At 43.3% G+C, this 16,259-nt stretch overlaps 1 protein-coding gene across 6 annotated transcripts in view; it reads right to left on the bottom strand.

Annotated features, from left to right (window-relative positions):
* Nucleotides 1-16,259, bottom strand: part of CAMK4 (calcium/calmodulin dependent protein kinase IV) — a 291,887-nt gene that overhangs the window by 160,957 nt on the left and 114,671 nt on the right. For 5 of the 6 annotated variants that reach the window (XM_073344679.1, XM_073344680.1, XM_073344684.1 and 2 more), the window contains one exon: nt 15,334-15,412. In XM_073344679.1, the coding sequence (XP_073200780.1) occupies nt 15,334-15,412 (79 nt within the window). Of the gene's footprint in view, nt 1-11,569; nt 11,723-15,333; nt 15,413-16,259 lie in introns of all 6 variants that reach the window. The other variant, XM_073344683.1, reaches the window with a different exon arrangement.

Below are 16,259 nucleotides of genomic sequence, written 5' to 3'. Positions count from 1 at the left end.
CTAACCCGAACCCCATAGACCTCAGGCAATCCACTGCAAGCACAGAGCCATCCACTCAGAAGCACTGTTCTTCCACACCAACTCCTGGCCCTGTGCTGTTCTCCCCAGCAGGACAGCTCCATTGGAGTCAGGCTTCCAAGGCTTCCTCAGCCAGTAGTGGCATAACCGCACCGAGTTCAGAACAGAAGAGAGAGACTCTAATAAAACATTCATCTAGCCTCACATTGGCTCAGTGCATTTGAAGATTTGCTGCTGGGTGCCAGGGGAACTGTGCAACCCAGCTTTCTACCCCAGCCCTTCCATGGAGTTGGACCCTTTGCTTTTGGTTCCACATGAGGTCTACCAAATAGCTACCTATCTCTCTCCTATTCCCAGTCTCAGGTGTTGTGCAGACTTTGGACACAAAGAGCACCGTGTAGAAGCAGCTGACTGCCCTTTCATGCAGGAGGAGGTGGTTGGGGAGGGAAGAACAATCAATATTAAGGGTGCCTTCTGTGCCTGGATGGGGGTGATGAGAAAAACTCTGGGGCACAAATTGCCTCATAAATGTTCAAATCAAGTTGTTCCCTCAATTGTAGCTATTTAATCAGTGTGTGCGCAATTTGGTTCCTTCTCACTAGTTTAATCACCTGAAAGATGTTCTTTAGCTACTAATCATTATTAGTTCAACAATACAAATTATGCAATAAGTCAAACTTCCTCAAATTGTACAGTAGTATGGTAAGAAAGCTGAGTTTCATAGATTCCTCTTTTCATCAGTTTGGCTAACTTTTACATGTCTGAAAATTAATCTGTTAACATCAGAAACTAAAGTTATCTAATTATCTGTAAATTAAATGCAGTGCGAAAAAGACACAATACAACGTCTCTTTGTTCTTGACTTAATATCTTAACCCTAGGAATGACTTACTCATGAAGTAAGTACTCTGGAACAACAGAGACTTGGTGGGATAACTCACATGACTGGAGTACTGTTATGGATGGTTATAAACTGTTCAGGAAGGACAGGCAGGGCAGAAAAGGTGGGGGAGTAGCACTGTATGTAAGGGAGCAGTGTGACTGCTCAGAGCTCCGGTATGAAACTGCAGAAAAACCTGAGTGTCTCTGGATTAAGTTTAGAAGTGTGAGCAACAAGAGTGATGTAGTGGTGGGAGTCTGCTATAGACCACCAGACCAGGGGGATGAGGTAGATGAGGCTTTCTTCCGGCAACTCGCAGAAGCTACTAGATCGCATGCCCTGGTTCTCATGGGCCACTTTAATCATCCTGATATCTGCTGGGAGAGCACTACAGCGGTGCATAGACAATCCAGGAAGTTTTTGGAAAATGTAGGGGACAATTTCCTGGTGCAACTGCTGGAGGAGCCAACTAGGGGGGAGCTTTTCTTGACCTGCTGCTCACAAACCAGGAAGAATTAGTAGGGGAAGCAAAAGTGGATGGGAATCTGGGAGGCAGTGACCATGAGTTGGTCGAGTTCAGGATCCTGACACAGGGAAGAAAGGTAAGCAGCAGAATACGGACATTGGACTTCAGGAAAGCAGACTTCGACTCCCTCAGGGAACTGATGGGTAGGATCCCCTGGGGGAATAACATGAGGGGGAAAGCAGCCCAGGAGAGCAGGCTGTATTTCAAGGAATCCCTGTTGAGGTTACTGGGACAAACCATCCCGATGTGTCGAAAGAATAGTAAATATGGCAGGTGACCAGTTGGCTTAACGGTGAAATCCTTGCGGATCCTAAACATAAAAAAGAAGCTTACAAGAAGTGGAAGATTGGACAGATGACCAGGGAAGAGTACCAAAATATTGCTCGGGCATGTAGGAATGAAATCAGGAGGGCCAAATCACACCTGGAGCTGCAGCTAGCAAGAGATGTTAAGAGTAACAAGAAGGGTTTCTTCAGGTATGTTGGCAACAAGAAGAAAGCCAAGGAAAGTGTGGGCCACTTACTGAATGAGGGAGGCAACCTAGTGACAGACAATGTGGAAAAAGCTAATGTACTCAATGCTTTCTTTGCCTCTGTCTTCACGAACAAGGTCAGCTCCCAGACTGCTGCGCTGGGCAACACAGCATGAGGAGTAGGTGGCCAGCCCTCTGTGGAGAAAGAGGTGGTTAGGGACTATTTAGAAAAGCTGGATGTGCACAAGTCCATGGGGCCGGATGCGTTGCATCCGAGAGTGCTAAAGGAATTGGTGGCTGTGATTGCAGAGCCACTGGCCATTATCTTTGAAAACTCGTGGCGATCAGGGGAAGTCCCGGAAGACTGGAAAAAGGCTAATGTAGTGCCAATCTTTTAAAAAGGGAAGAAGGAGGATCCTGGGAACTACAGGCCAGTCAGCCTCACCTCAGTCCCCGGAAAAATCATGGAGCAGGTCCTCAAGGAATCTATCCTGAAGCACTTACACGAGAGAAAAGTGATCAGGAACAGTCAGCATGGATTCACCAAGGGAAGGTCATGCCTGACTAATCTAATCACCTTCTATGATGAGATTACTGGTTCTGTGGATGAAGGGAAAGCAGTGGATGCATTGTTTCTTGACTTTAGCAAAGCTTTTGACACGGTCTCCCACAGTATTCTTGTCAGCAAGTTGAAGAAGTATGGGCTGGATGAATGCACTATAAGGTGGGTAGAAAGTTGGCTAGATTGTCAGGCTCAACAGGTAGTGATCAATGGCTCCATGTCTAGTTGGCAGCCAGTATCAAGTGGAGCGCCCCAAGGGTCGGTTTTGTTCAATATCTTCATAAATGATCTGGAGGATGGTGTGGATTGCACCCTCAGCAAGTTTGCGGATGACACTAAACTGGGAGGAGTGGTAGATATGCTGGAGGGTAGGGATAGGATACAGCGGGACCTAGACAAATTGGAGGATTGGGCCAAAAGTAATCTGATGAGGTTCAACAAGGATAAGTGCAGGGTCCTGCACTTAGGACGGAAGAATCCAATGCACTGCTACAGACTAGGGACCGAATGGCTAGGCAGCAGTTCTGCGGAAAAGGACCTAGGGGTGACAGTGGACGAGAAGCTGGATATGAGTCAACAGTGTGCTTTTGTTGCCAAGAAAGCCAATGGCATTTTGGGATGTATAAGTAGGGGCATAGCGAGCAGATCGATGGACGTGATCGTTCCCCTCTATACGACATTGGTGAGGCCTCATCTGGAGTACTGTGTCCAGTTTTGGGCCCCACGCTACTAGAAGGATGTGGAGAAATTGGAAAGAGTCCAGCGAAGGGCAACAAAAATGATTAGGGGTCTGGAACACATGACTTATGAGGAGAGGCTGAGGGAACTGAGATTGTTTAGTCTGAAGAAGAGAAGAATGAGGGGGGATTTGATAGCTGCTTTCAACTACCTGAGAGGTGGTTCCAGAGAGGATGGTTCTAGACTATTCTCAGTGGTAGAAGAGGACAGGACAAGGAGTAATGGTCTCAAGTTGCAGTGGGGGAGGTTTAGATTGGATATTAGGAAAAACTTTTTCACTAGGAGGGTGGTGAAACACTGGAATGCGTTACCTAGGGAGGTGGTAGAATCTCCTTCCTTAGAAGTTTTTAAGGTCAGGCTTGACAAAGCCCTGGCTGGGATGATTTAACTGGGGATTGGTCCTGCTTTGAGCAGGGGGTTGGACTAGATGACCTTCTGAGGTCCCTTCCAACCCTGATATTCTATGATTCTAAGTGAAAACCAATTCAATCTAAATGACGACAGCTGAAAAACATTGTTCTGCTTTAAGTGATTTTACACATTATCTGCATTACAATGTATTAGAATACAATATTTTGCAATGGAGATTACCTGTAAAATGACAATGTATAACAGGACAATATTTTTGAATAAGTGAGAGAGATTTTTCCTGTTGTGAAGGATCTGGTAATACAGACAAAAAGCACTTTTCACTTTCCAGTGAACACAATGCTATTTTCCAAAGTTCTTTGTCATTAAAAATGTCCATGTACACTCACTGTATCAAAAACTATAGGTCATAAAATCAAAACCAGGTATCAATCTCATTTCAGAAGAAGTATTCTTTTAATTGCTCTATTCTTTTACCAGGTATTTATGTAAAAAGAACTTTATTGTGCTTCTCTGTAGACTGCTTATTTGGTGGAATTAAAATATATTTTAAAACTGAATTCTTTAGAAAGGGGGGGTCGAACTATTGAAGTCAGAGTCTTTTCCTTTTAGAGACAAGACTGGATGTGAACAATGGGAAGCCAAAGCTTTTTTCCATTATGCTACATGACTTCTTTATTTGTCAAAAATCTGAATGAGATATTTTGCTCAGTTTTCAAATGAAACGTATATAACAGTATGAATCACAAATTAATAACACTTGATGACACAGATGATTAAAAAGCAATACATCAAGAAAAATAAAGCCATCCAGGCATACAATAGCTAGTGCTACTGGCAAAGAGGTAATTAAACAGTCATTATTTGCCAACAATGACTACACGGTGGTACTGTATTTAGGATCCTAGTTCTCTCAGAAGTTAGTGGCAAAACTCTCTTTATTCTCAGAACAAGAAATGACGATAGGGGAAAATGTATCTCAGATGCCACATTGTGGTGTCTGTTGACAAAATATGGCTTTTCAAAATGATGACCAGAGAAACTATAGTTTATTCTTATTCATTCATACACAGTTACACATATTTATGTTTTTTTTAATCTAACACACTACATCTTAACACATCATGCTTAAAATAATATTTAGTTTGCAAGTCTGAGCCCTCAAAAATTAGGAAATGCTAAAATAAGGCTGCCCATACAACCTTAGTTCTGCCTTCTTGTGAGAGTGCATTATGATTTGGGCTGCTCAAAATTTTTCTATCAAAACCCTTTTGTTTTTTCTTGTCAACTCAATTAATTTAAACAAAAAAAAAGAAAAGAAAAGAAACCGAGCAGCCAAAAATCAAAAAGTTTTGATTTCAAAATATTGCTGGGGTTCCTCAGGGAAGCTGTAGTTTAGGTACCTCATGCCCCATTCTCCTGTATGGACCGGATTTCCCAGCTGGACTACTTCTCTCATGATTAGTGCCCTACCAAATTCACTGCTGTGAAAAATGCATCACAGACTGTGAAATCAGATCTCTCCCATGCAATCTAGCTATTGTAGGGGAGGAGAGGAACAGGTCTGGGGGTGCCCCAGGCGGGACCTCCTACTGGGCACTGGGCTCCAGAGGCTAGTCCCAGTGTGGCTGGGGAGGGACAGGACTTCCACTTCCACTGCACGGCTGCTCTCGGGAGGAGCTCAGACCCATCTCCGGGTACCACCCCTGGCTGTAGGAAGCTCCACAACTGCGCTGCCTTCAGAGCTCAGCTCTGAAGAGAGCGCAAAAGTGAGAGGAACAATCCTGTGACTCCCCTACAATAGCTTTGCGACCCCTCCATGACCTCCTTTTGGGTTGGGATCCCCACAGAAATCGACTAATTTTAAAATTGATCAAAATGTATCATGAATTTGGTAGTGCTCTACTCATGATGCACTGTGGCAGCTCAGCAAGAGGGGAGACTGTGGTGCTTCATGGGAGATGTAGTTTGGCCAGGGAGCCCAGCCTCAAGAGAAGAACTGGGGCATGAGACACCTGAACTACAACCCCATGAGGTTCCTTGGCAACATCTCTGAATCAAACTTTTCAGTTTTTACAGCCACAAGTTTTTGTTTTTCCAAAAAACGGTCAAACATTTTCAGAGGGGAAAACACCATTTTCTGACCAGTTCTAATTATGATTCTCTCTGAGCCTCACAAACATTAATTATTTTCACAACACACTGTGAGGTAGGGAGGATGTTCATAGATGAACTGAGATTAAGGCCAAAATTTTCCAAAGTATTGACTGTATATGTGCAACCTACTTGAGACATGTAGGGTCTCATTTTTCAGAACACTTAGCATTCTTATAGTACTTATATATGTTCAACACACTGTAAAGACATTAACAGGTTATCCCTCACAACACCCCTGTGAAGTAGGTGGACAAATATTATCATTCCCATTTTACAGACAGGGAAACTGAAACAAAAAGGCAAAGTAACTTGCTCACTGCCACACAGTGAGTCAGTGACACATCCAGGATTAGAATTCAGGACCTCCTGACTCCCAACCTTATACATATTACTCCAGACTATATTGCCTTACTGTCAGAGATGCTCATCATCCACAGGATCCATTGACTTCAGCTGCAGCTGTTAATGCTCAACATGACAATCTGGGGAATCTATGCATAGCTTATGAATTGTGGCTGATATTGGGGACTCTCTGTTTGTCTTTGCTGGATTGCAGATTATTTTGAATGTGGAGCTCATTTGGCTTCTCTGTGTCTTTTATGTCTTTCATGTTGAGCTAAAACCCCCAGGCGGTAATAAGAGAAATTCTTGCAGCTGGCACAGGGCTAACAGTAGAGGTTAATTAAACTTTGATCATGGTCCATTAAAATGGGTCGCCCTTGTACAAACAGATGGCAACCATTCAAGCTAAACTGGTTTTTCAAATCTGAACTCCAGGGGAAAGATAACTAAGCAACAGATCTCCTGGTGGGGGACTTTGATCACCCGGGAAGAATGACAAAAGGGGATGGACTGGGAGTGGATGGTCACTACAGAAACTAAATCAATTTGTTAGTCTTTAAGGTGCCACAAATACTCCTTGTTGCTTTTACAAAAACTAATTTCCCCTTGCTAAATACTCACACCTTCTTGTCAACTATTTGAAATGGGCCACCTTGTTTACATTGGCCTCATTAACACTACAAAAGTGATTTCCACTCCTTCTTGTCAACGGTTGAGAATTGCCTACTTCCAAATTAAACTGAATTGGCTCCTTAGCACCGACCTCCCCACTTGGTAAGGCAACTCCCATCTTTTCATATGCTGTGTATTTATACCTCCCTACTGTATGTTTCACTCCATGCACCTGATAAAGTGGGTTTTAGTCCATGTAAGCTTATGCCCAGATAAATGTGTTAGTCTCTAAAGTGTCACAAGGATTCCTCTTTGTTTTTGCTGATACAGACTAACATGGCTACCCCTCTGAAACCTGTTAAGAAGAGTGGGTCTCTCTTCAGCCATCCTGGGAGAGAGCAGAAGGAAACTGGCTGAACAGGAGACAGAGATTCCATGATTCAGAGGAGAAGTCATGTGCAGGAGAGGGGCTTCTAGACTCCTTACTGGACTCGGATCTAAGCCCAGAGAACACTCAAGAGTGGTGAGGAAACTGACACAGGGAAATGCATACAGAAGTGTTACTGTTTTGTTTAGATCTGTGTATTTTTGTGCTAACTGAAGTAAAGAATAATTGTCTCCAGAAAACTTTGCAAATGCCTATGTGTGTGTTATGTGCTACACTTATCACATGTCCCTGAGCTGTAAACCCAGAGGACCCAGAAGACTGGAGCTCTGGGAGAGGGTGTATTTAAGCTACTTGAAGTCTGTGGGGTCAACACTGATCCTGGAGCCTAGGGCAGATGGGCTGAGAGGTCCCATTTCCCTGAAGGAATAATGGACAGAAAGCCTGTGCCCAGGTGCTAGAGAGGCCTACAAAAAAAGTGCTACAGCCTGTGGTTGGATATTGACAGATGTTTGGCTGCATGTGTGTGTTCCCTCCGTGTGCCGCCGCAGCCCTGCGCAGACAGCTGGCACAGCAGACCTCAAGCGAACCGCCCAATGACCACAAGCTCCATTAAGAGACGAAGGCACCCAGCCACGTTTATTGTCGACGAAGCACTTTACTAGCATCCCGCAGACTCTACTGGACCACTAATACATGTATGCCCGTAACAATGGACCAGCTCAGCGAATGGTAGGACTTTCCGTTCCTCCCTAGGCCAGACCAAGACACTCTCTGAGAGATACCTCTTTATACCCTGTTAAAAACAAGTTACATACTGCCCCTCTGACATAATTAGTTACTGCCTCCTGACGTGACAAGTTACTACCTATCTCCCGTACATGTTGGTTCGATCAAAACATCTCTATTCATCACACTGTCATCCTGACCTTATCTTTTAGGTGGGGTCAGTGTGTTCCTGTTATCCTTGGGGGATGTTTTTGTATCATCCTTGATATCGGGATGTTCCGGTACCACACTTCTGGAATGCGTTGGCATGAATGCTCTGTGCCGAGCACTTCATAGGAAGGTGCGTTTCCGCACTATCCGCCCTGCTCTTGCCAGGTTCTGTGAGCCTGCACACCGGCAGAGCCTGACCTTTGCTCACAGCCTGACTTTTGCTAACTCTGCTTTATATCAGCAAAGCCTGCCCGCTACTTTAGCTCAGGTCTCACTCCCGGCCTCTGATACACGGGCTTAGATCTCAGGCTCTTTCTTTGTCTTTTTATGGGAAGGATGTTTACCCATCATCCCGGAAAAGCATAATGCACAGACTGAAGATGACCCAGTGGTCTAAACACCATTATGTGACCACCTTACTTTACCATCCATGCATTTCTGCCCCATCTGTCCCCTGGTCTCCTCCTACTACACAGCCTACTCAGATCAAGGGAAGCTTAAAAGCACACGCACTTCACCGAGGTGGGGCCCAAACAGCAGTATGGTGAGCATCCAGCAGAGGGTGCTCTCCCAGGGCTGTGTATGACTCATAGACTTTAAGGCCAGAAGGGACCATCATGATTATCTACTCTGACCTCCTGCGCATTGCAGGCCACAGAAACTCACCCTCCACTCTGGTAATAACCCCTAACCTCTGCCTGAGTTACTGAAGTACTCAAATCATGATTTAAAGACTTCAAGTTACAGAGAATTCACTATTTACTCTCGTTTAAACCAGAAGTGACCTATGTCACTATGGAGCATGTCCTCAAGGAATCAATTCTTAAGCACTTAGACGAGAGGAAAGTGATCAGGAACAGTCAGCATAGATTCACCAAGGGAAAGTCATGCCTGACTAATGTAATTGCCTTCTATGATGAGATAACTGGTTCTGTGGATGAAGGGAAAGCAGTGGACATGTTATTCCTCGACTTTAGCAAAGCTTTTGACACGGTCTCCCACAGTATTCTTGTCAGCAAGTTAAAGAAGTATGGGCTGGATGGATGCACTACAAGGTGGGTAGAAAGTTGGCTAGATTGTCGGGCTCAACGGGTAGTGATCAATGGCTCCATGTCTAGTTGGCAGCCGGTATCTAGCGGAGTGCCCCAAGGGTTGGTCCTGGGGCTGGTTTTGTTCCATATCTTCATAAATGATCTGGAGGATGGTGTGGATTGCACCCTCAGCAAGTTTGCGGATGACACTAAACTGGGAGGAGTGGTAGATATGCTGGAGGGTAGGAATAGGATACAGCGGGACCTAGACAAATTGGAGGATTGGGCCAAAAGAAATCTGATGAGGTTCAACAAGGACAAGTGCAGAGTCCTGCACTTAGGACTGAAGAATCCAATGCACCGCTACAGACTAGGGACCGAATGGCTAGGCAGCAGTTCTGCAGAAAAGGACCTAGGGATGACAGTGGACGAGAAGCTGGATATGAGTCAACAGTGTGCTCTTGTTGCCAAGAAGGCCAATGGCATTTTGGGGTGTATAAGTAGGGGCATTGCCAGCAGATCGAGGGATGTGATCGTTCCCCTCTATTCGACATTGGTGAGGACTCATCTGGAGTACTGGAGTTTTGGGCCCCACACTACAAGAAGGATGTGGAGAAATTGAAGAGAGTCCAGAGAAGGGCAACAAAAATGATTAGGGGACTGGAACACATGACTGATGAGGAGAGACTGAGGGAACTGGGATTGTTTAGTCTGCGGAAAAGAAGAATGAAGGGGGATTTAATAGCTGCTTTCAGCTATCTGAAAGGGGGTTCCAAAGAGGATGGATCCAGACTATTCTCAGTAGTAGCAGATGACAGAACAAGGAGTAATGGTCTCAAGTTGCAGTGGGGGAGGTTTAGGTTGGATATTAGGAAAAACTTTTTCATGAGGAGGGTGGTGAAACACTGGAATGCGTTACCTAGGGAGGTGGTGGAATCCCCTTCCTTAGAAGTTTCTAAGGTCAGGCTTGACAAAGCCCTGGCTGGGATGATTTAGTTGGGATTGGTCCTGCTCTGGGCAGAGGGTTGGACTAGATGGCCTCCAGAGGTCCCTTCCAACTCTGTTATTCTATGATTCTATGTCCCATGCTGCAAAAGATGGCAAAACCCCCCAATTTCTTCCAATCTGACCTTCACAACCCTTCACAACCCCAGATATGGCAATCAATGAAACACTGAGCATGTGGGGAAGACACACCAGGCAGATACCTGGGAAAGAATTCTCTGTAGTAACTCAGAGACCTCCCCATCTAGAGTCCAGTCTTTTGCCACTGAAGAGATTTGCTGCTAGCAGTCACTGATGGGCCACATGTCATTATAGGTAGTCTCATCAGGCCATCCCTTCCATAAACTTATCAAGCTCAGTCTTGAAACCAGGTAGGTTTTTTGCCCCCACTGATCCCCTTCCGAGTCTGTTCCACAGCTTCACTCCTCTGATGCTTAGAAACCTTTGCCTAATTTCAAGCCTAAACTTGTTGATGGCCAGTTTAGATTCATGTATTCTTGTGCCAATATTGGTGCTTAACTTAAACCACTTCATCCCCTCCCTGGTGTTTATCCCTGTGATGTATTTATAGAGGGCATTCACTGCATACCTGAAAATCAGGCCCCCCAGGTCTCAAGTTGGACACCCAGAACCTGAAGAACATACAGTGGCACTTGTGAACTTGGTTTAAAGTGACTTGCCCAGAATCACATTGAAAGTCTGTGGCAGAGACAGAATCCAATTCTCCTGGATGGTATTCAAGTACCTTAATTACAAGATCATCCTTGTTCTTCTTCCTGTCCTTTGCCTCATTCATTACACAGCTTTCAAATTCTGCAATAAATGAGAAAAGGGCCTGCAGCCTTGTTCACCAAATTACCTAGATTCCTAACATCCAGGAATCTCCTCTTCTCCCAGAAAACCTTCTGGGTTGATCTATGTGACCTACTTTGTTTATAACAGTAACAGTTCTACTATACTGATGAAAAGGTCTCTATAAGCAAAAGATATAATTAATATGACTGGCTAAAATTTTCAGGCAGGTTTTTAAGTTCTTTCTTAGAACAGTGTTATTGGTCTTTACAAAGTACATCCTCTTAAATATTAATGGTGTATAAGTGATTGTGCAATGTCCAAAATGTGACCTCACATTTGCAACCTTAACTTACAGTAGTCTGAAGACAGTTCATCATGGCATGGGGCCCCATTATTTGAGAGACTCTTCTGAAGGGCTAAGTAGGACTGACAGCTCTGCTTGTTCCACATGATTTAAGAATACTTACATTGCCTGGTTCATCCTTCATCTGCTTCCTATGTGGATAGATGTTGGCAGAATTTTAAGAACTCTCCTGAAAATAGTTCAGGGTTACACATAGTTCGGTCTCTGCCAACCAGACCTAGCTCAGGGACAGTGTTTGGATCAAGTCTATCGGTAAATATGAGAGAGAGTAATTTACCAGGCTTCTTCACTGTACCACAAAATTTAGTTTTATAAAAAGTTAATCTTTTTATTGATGTCTTCGTGAAATAAAAATTCCAAACCTAATTTCTTACTCTAGAGTTCTCTCCAATTTTCACCATTATCCATGCCGACTTTTCTTTCAGCTTCTTTAATCTTGCTTTTTAACAGACCAGTGCCTTCTTCTCTTTGTCCACTTTTAGCTGCCGTAGAAGCTACGATCCTACCTTGCCCGACAGTCTTACTTGCTATAGTAGCCAGAGAGATCACAGGAATATTATTCTTATCAACATTGACAGCAGTGAGATACCAAAGGGAGTCTAGATCTCCCATTACATACATTTCCACTGAACTGGCACATGGTCCTGCCCAGAATTGTAGATCTCCTAGATGGCAGCTCAGTAGTTAGCTACTAGATCATAAAAAGTTATGGCAGAGGGATAGCTCAGTGGTTTGAGCATTGGCCTGCTAAACCCAGGGTTGTTAGTTCAAACCTTGAGGGGGCCATTTACGGATCTGGGGCTAAATAAATAAAGTGGGAGGTTGGCCCTGCTTTGAGCAGGGGGTTGAACTAGATGACCTCCTGAGGTCCCTTCCAACCCTGATATTCTATGATTCTAGTCTTGTTACTTAACTAAAATACAGTATAAACAGGAGCTACCACATTGCAGCCCATCCCAGAGAGAGCATGATTTCTACCATTGTCTTATGCCCTGGTTTTTACAATCATCTCTTTTTTCTCTTCCCTTTCTTCTCTCTGCTGTCCTACGAAACATTAATCATTGGGTGGTTAGAAAGCGAAACTGGAGCTAATCTCACTTCTTCCATCTTTTTTCTTCCTATTTCTCTGTGCTCCCAGATGCTGCTTTATGAACAAATAGTTTTAGACAATGGGACTGTGACATCTTTTTCAGTGGGATCCTGTGTCAAAGAGGTAAAACCAGCCACAATCCCTCTCTTTTCTTCACTCATCATACCTCCACTTCCCCCTCTTTATTTCATTTGCCTGCAGCAGTCCTCTTAGTTATAATTCTTGTTCTTAAGATTTTATTTCAAAAATTTAAACTGATCAACATTTTAATGGCATATTTAATTACAGAAAAATATTATCTAAATAATACTTAATCACTCTTTAGACTGAGCTCCTCTGGTCAGAGACCAGACCTACTTTTCTGTTAGGAAGAGCTTAGCACATTGTTCACTCTGCCGTAAGTGATGATAATTTGCCCAAATTGGAACAGATCTATAGTACTTCATCAAGCACAGATACAGACAGCTGTACATTATTATAGTATGACCTTGATTATCTGGTCAATTATCCAAATGAGCCCAATTATAAAATACCACCTGTTCTCGGTAACAGGGGTATGTCTCCCACGCTCTATTAATTACACACAAAATTCCTTCAGTTACCTGAACTTACCCACTGTTAAGCACAATATTCAGATAAGCAAGGCTGTACTGAATCTAGCCACCATTGTTATTCAGGGACATACACTTCACTTCTTATTATGTAATATATGATGTAACAGACTTAGACTCCTACCAGGTATTTGACCTGGTACTGTGTGACATTTTGATTAAAAAACTAGAATGATATAAAATGAATACGGCACACATTAAATGGAGTAAAAACTGACTAAATGCTAGGTCTGAAAATCTAACTGTAAATAGGGAATCATCATAGAGTTGGTGTGTTTCTAGTGGGGTCCTCAAGAGTCAGTTCCTGACCCTACACGCTAACATTTTAATCAATGATCTGGAAGAAAACATAAAATCACCCCTGATAAAGCTTACAGGTGACAGAAAAATTTGTGGTAAATAATGATTAGGACAGGTCACTGATCTAGCTGTCTGGATAACTTAGTAAGCTGGACACACGCAATGTGTGTTTTAATACGGCTGAATGTAAATGTATACACCTAGGAACAAAAAATTTAGGCCATACTTACAAGATGGGGTACTCTATCCTGGGAAGCAGTGACTCTGAAAAAGATTTGGGGCTGTGGTGGAAAATCAGCTGAACATGAGCTCCCAGTGTAACGCTGTGGCCAAAAGGGCTAATGCAGTCCTGGGATGGTTTGCATAAACTGGGGAATCTCAGGTAGAAGTAAAGAGGTTATTTTACTGCTGTATTTAGCACTGGTGCAACCGCTACTGGAATATTGTGTACAGTTCTACAATTCAAGAAGAATGTAGATAAATTGGAGAGGGTTCAGAGAAGAGCCAAGAGAATGATTAAAGGATTAGAAAACATCCCTTGTAGTGATAGATTCAAGGAGCTCACTCTATTTAGCTTAATCAGAGATGGTTAAGGCGTGAGTTGATTACAGTCTATAAGTACCTAAAGGGGAAACAAATATTTGATAGTGGTCACTTCAATCTAGCAGAGAGAAGAATTACATAATCCAATGGCTGGAAGTTGAAGCCTGACAAATTCAGATTGGAAATATGGCATACATTTTTAACTGTGAAGGTAATTAACCACACAACAGTTTGCCAAGGATCATGGTGATCTCCCCACTGCATTTTCCACTGAATGTATCCGATGAAGTGAGCTGTAGCTCACGAAAGCTTATGCTCAAATAAATTTGTTAGTCTCTAAGGTGCCACAAGTACTCCTTTTCTTTCTGCATCACTGGTAATTTTTAAATCACAAGTGGGTGTTTTTCTAAAATACGTGCTCTAGGAATTATTTTGGGAAGTTCTCTGGCCTGTGTTATACAGGAGATCAGACTAGATCAACGGTTCTCAAACTGTGGGTCGGGACTCCAAAGTGGGTTATGACTCCATTTTAATTGGGTTGCCAGGGCCAGGACTAGACTTGCTGGGACCTGGAACTGAAGCTGAAGCCTGAACTCACCCCAACCCAGGGCAGTGGGGCTCGGACTCCAGCCCTCTCTCCCCCGACCCGGGGTTGTGTAGTAATTTTGTTGTCAGAAGGGAGTCGGGCTGCAATGAAGTTTGAGAATCACTGGACTAGATGATCATAATGGTCCCTCTGGCCTTGGAATCTATGACATTATTACTTATTTTTCTCAACTTTTATGGGTTTTTAAACTCTATGTCAATCATATAAATGAACTAATCTGTACAGACACTAAAAAATTAATGGGATTTTTTTAAATTATACCATTTGTTTTCTTAGTGCATTTCAGAATAAGAATCACAAAAAAATTAAATGAGCAATTGTTTATTTTTAAAATGTTATACGAATGTGAGAGTGTAGAGAGCTAAATGCTGAAACTTGAAACTAAAGACCTCTGTTTTACCATAGAAAACAAACAGCACAAGCAGTAGCAATGCAAGCTTTTAACGCAACTACCTTTTGCCTCCCGCCAGCATGCCAAACATAGACGCTGAAGGAGCACCTCTAGTTTCATTTCTATGCCAGTTTAATCTTTGGCCTGTTTTCAAAGACTACAAATTAGTGCCGACATCTTATTGATGCAAAACCTGTCCATTATGTCTTGCACCAATTAATGTCGCAGTTAGGCATGTTTTCACCTACTCACCTGCCGTTATGTTGCCATTCTAGCACATGAATAAAAATCACATCCTTGAACTCCAACCACCCAGCCTTCCCTCAGGTACTCTTTTCCACCCAGTCAGGACCCATCATTTTTCTTCCCCTTCTCTTGGCCTCCTACTACTTTCCTTCTCTGCTTGAGTTCTCCCCACCCCTTTACCAGTCTTAAGAGTGTAGGCCTTACTTATTCATGCTTTCCACCAAATCCCTTTAAGTATGGGGAGCAGAAGATGCTCTGCTGCTGGGGTGATGGATCTCAGAGGTGAAGAGGGTCCAAATTCATTACCAATCCTATCAATACAATGCTGTAGTAACCAAAAAACAACGTACAGTTTTCTTCAACATTTTGACGGCGTAAGGCTTCTGGGTTCCTTTCTGCCTGCATCTGTAGACAATGGATGTAGCACCACTAAATGAAAAAGAAAAACAGTGTTATTATTGAAGGCTATTGAATACATCTTGTCTAATTAGACAACACTGTGTGACTTCTTATTTCCAACTGGAGATTTTAATAAATTGCAAAGCAAAGGGTTAAAATATAAACTGCTACATTCTCAGCTGTTTCAGCGCTCAGGTTCAGTGCAGCTAGAGGACAAAGATGTAATTACATTGCCTTTCTGCCCCTCAAATCCTGGGGGAAGTCAGAACATGATACTGCCCCAAATGCAACTCAGAGCAGCTTTAGGTCTGCCCTAACTTCCACCAGCCATCCCTTTGGGCTCTTCTGCCAGTGGAAATTGCCAGATCTCAGTGAAGTTCAGTCACACCTTCTCCTGCCCCCTGACGTGCCCGGAAACTCTCCCTATGCCGGGAAGCAGAAAAGATTGTGAAGCAGAGGTTTAGGGGGAACCCTTTTAGGGAAAATGTAAGTTCCCTCTGCTGCTGGAGTGTCACAAAAGGGACTTAATATGGCCCAGGCTCTAGACCAATGTATCTCACCTTTGTTAAGATATTTGCAAAGGGGAAAAGATTACTGTGCTAATATCCATTCAATTGCCTGGTTAATCATAGCAAACCCAAATCTCACCCACTTGCTTGCAGGCTGTGACACTAGAAGACAAATTCAGCCCTAACAGAAGCAGAAGATGCTTTCAGTTAAATCAATGGGAGTTGTACCTGCTTACCCTAAGCATTTGAATTTGGCCCAAGATCTTCAATTTCTTCAAGGTGGATTTATTAAACACATCAGGTCAGGGCACTGATAATATGCTCAAACCAATGTGTTCCATTTGCTATTGCCAAGAAAGGAATTGTAC

This window comes from Lepidochelys kempii, chromosome 5 (assembly GCF_965140265.1).
Source record: "Lepidochelys kempii isolate rLepKem1 chromosome 5, rLepKem1.hap2, whole genome shotgun sequence".
NCBI classification, from domain to species: domain Eukaryota; kingdom Metazoa; phylum Chordata; order Testudines; family Cheloniidae; genus Lepidochelys; species Lepidochelys kempii.
Note: the sequence above shows the minus strand (reverse complement) of the source record. Positions and strands in the feature narration are given on the sequence as shown.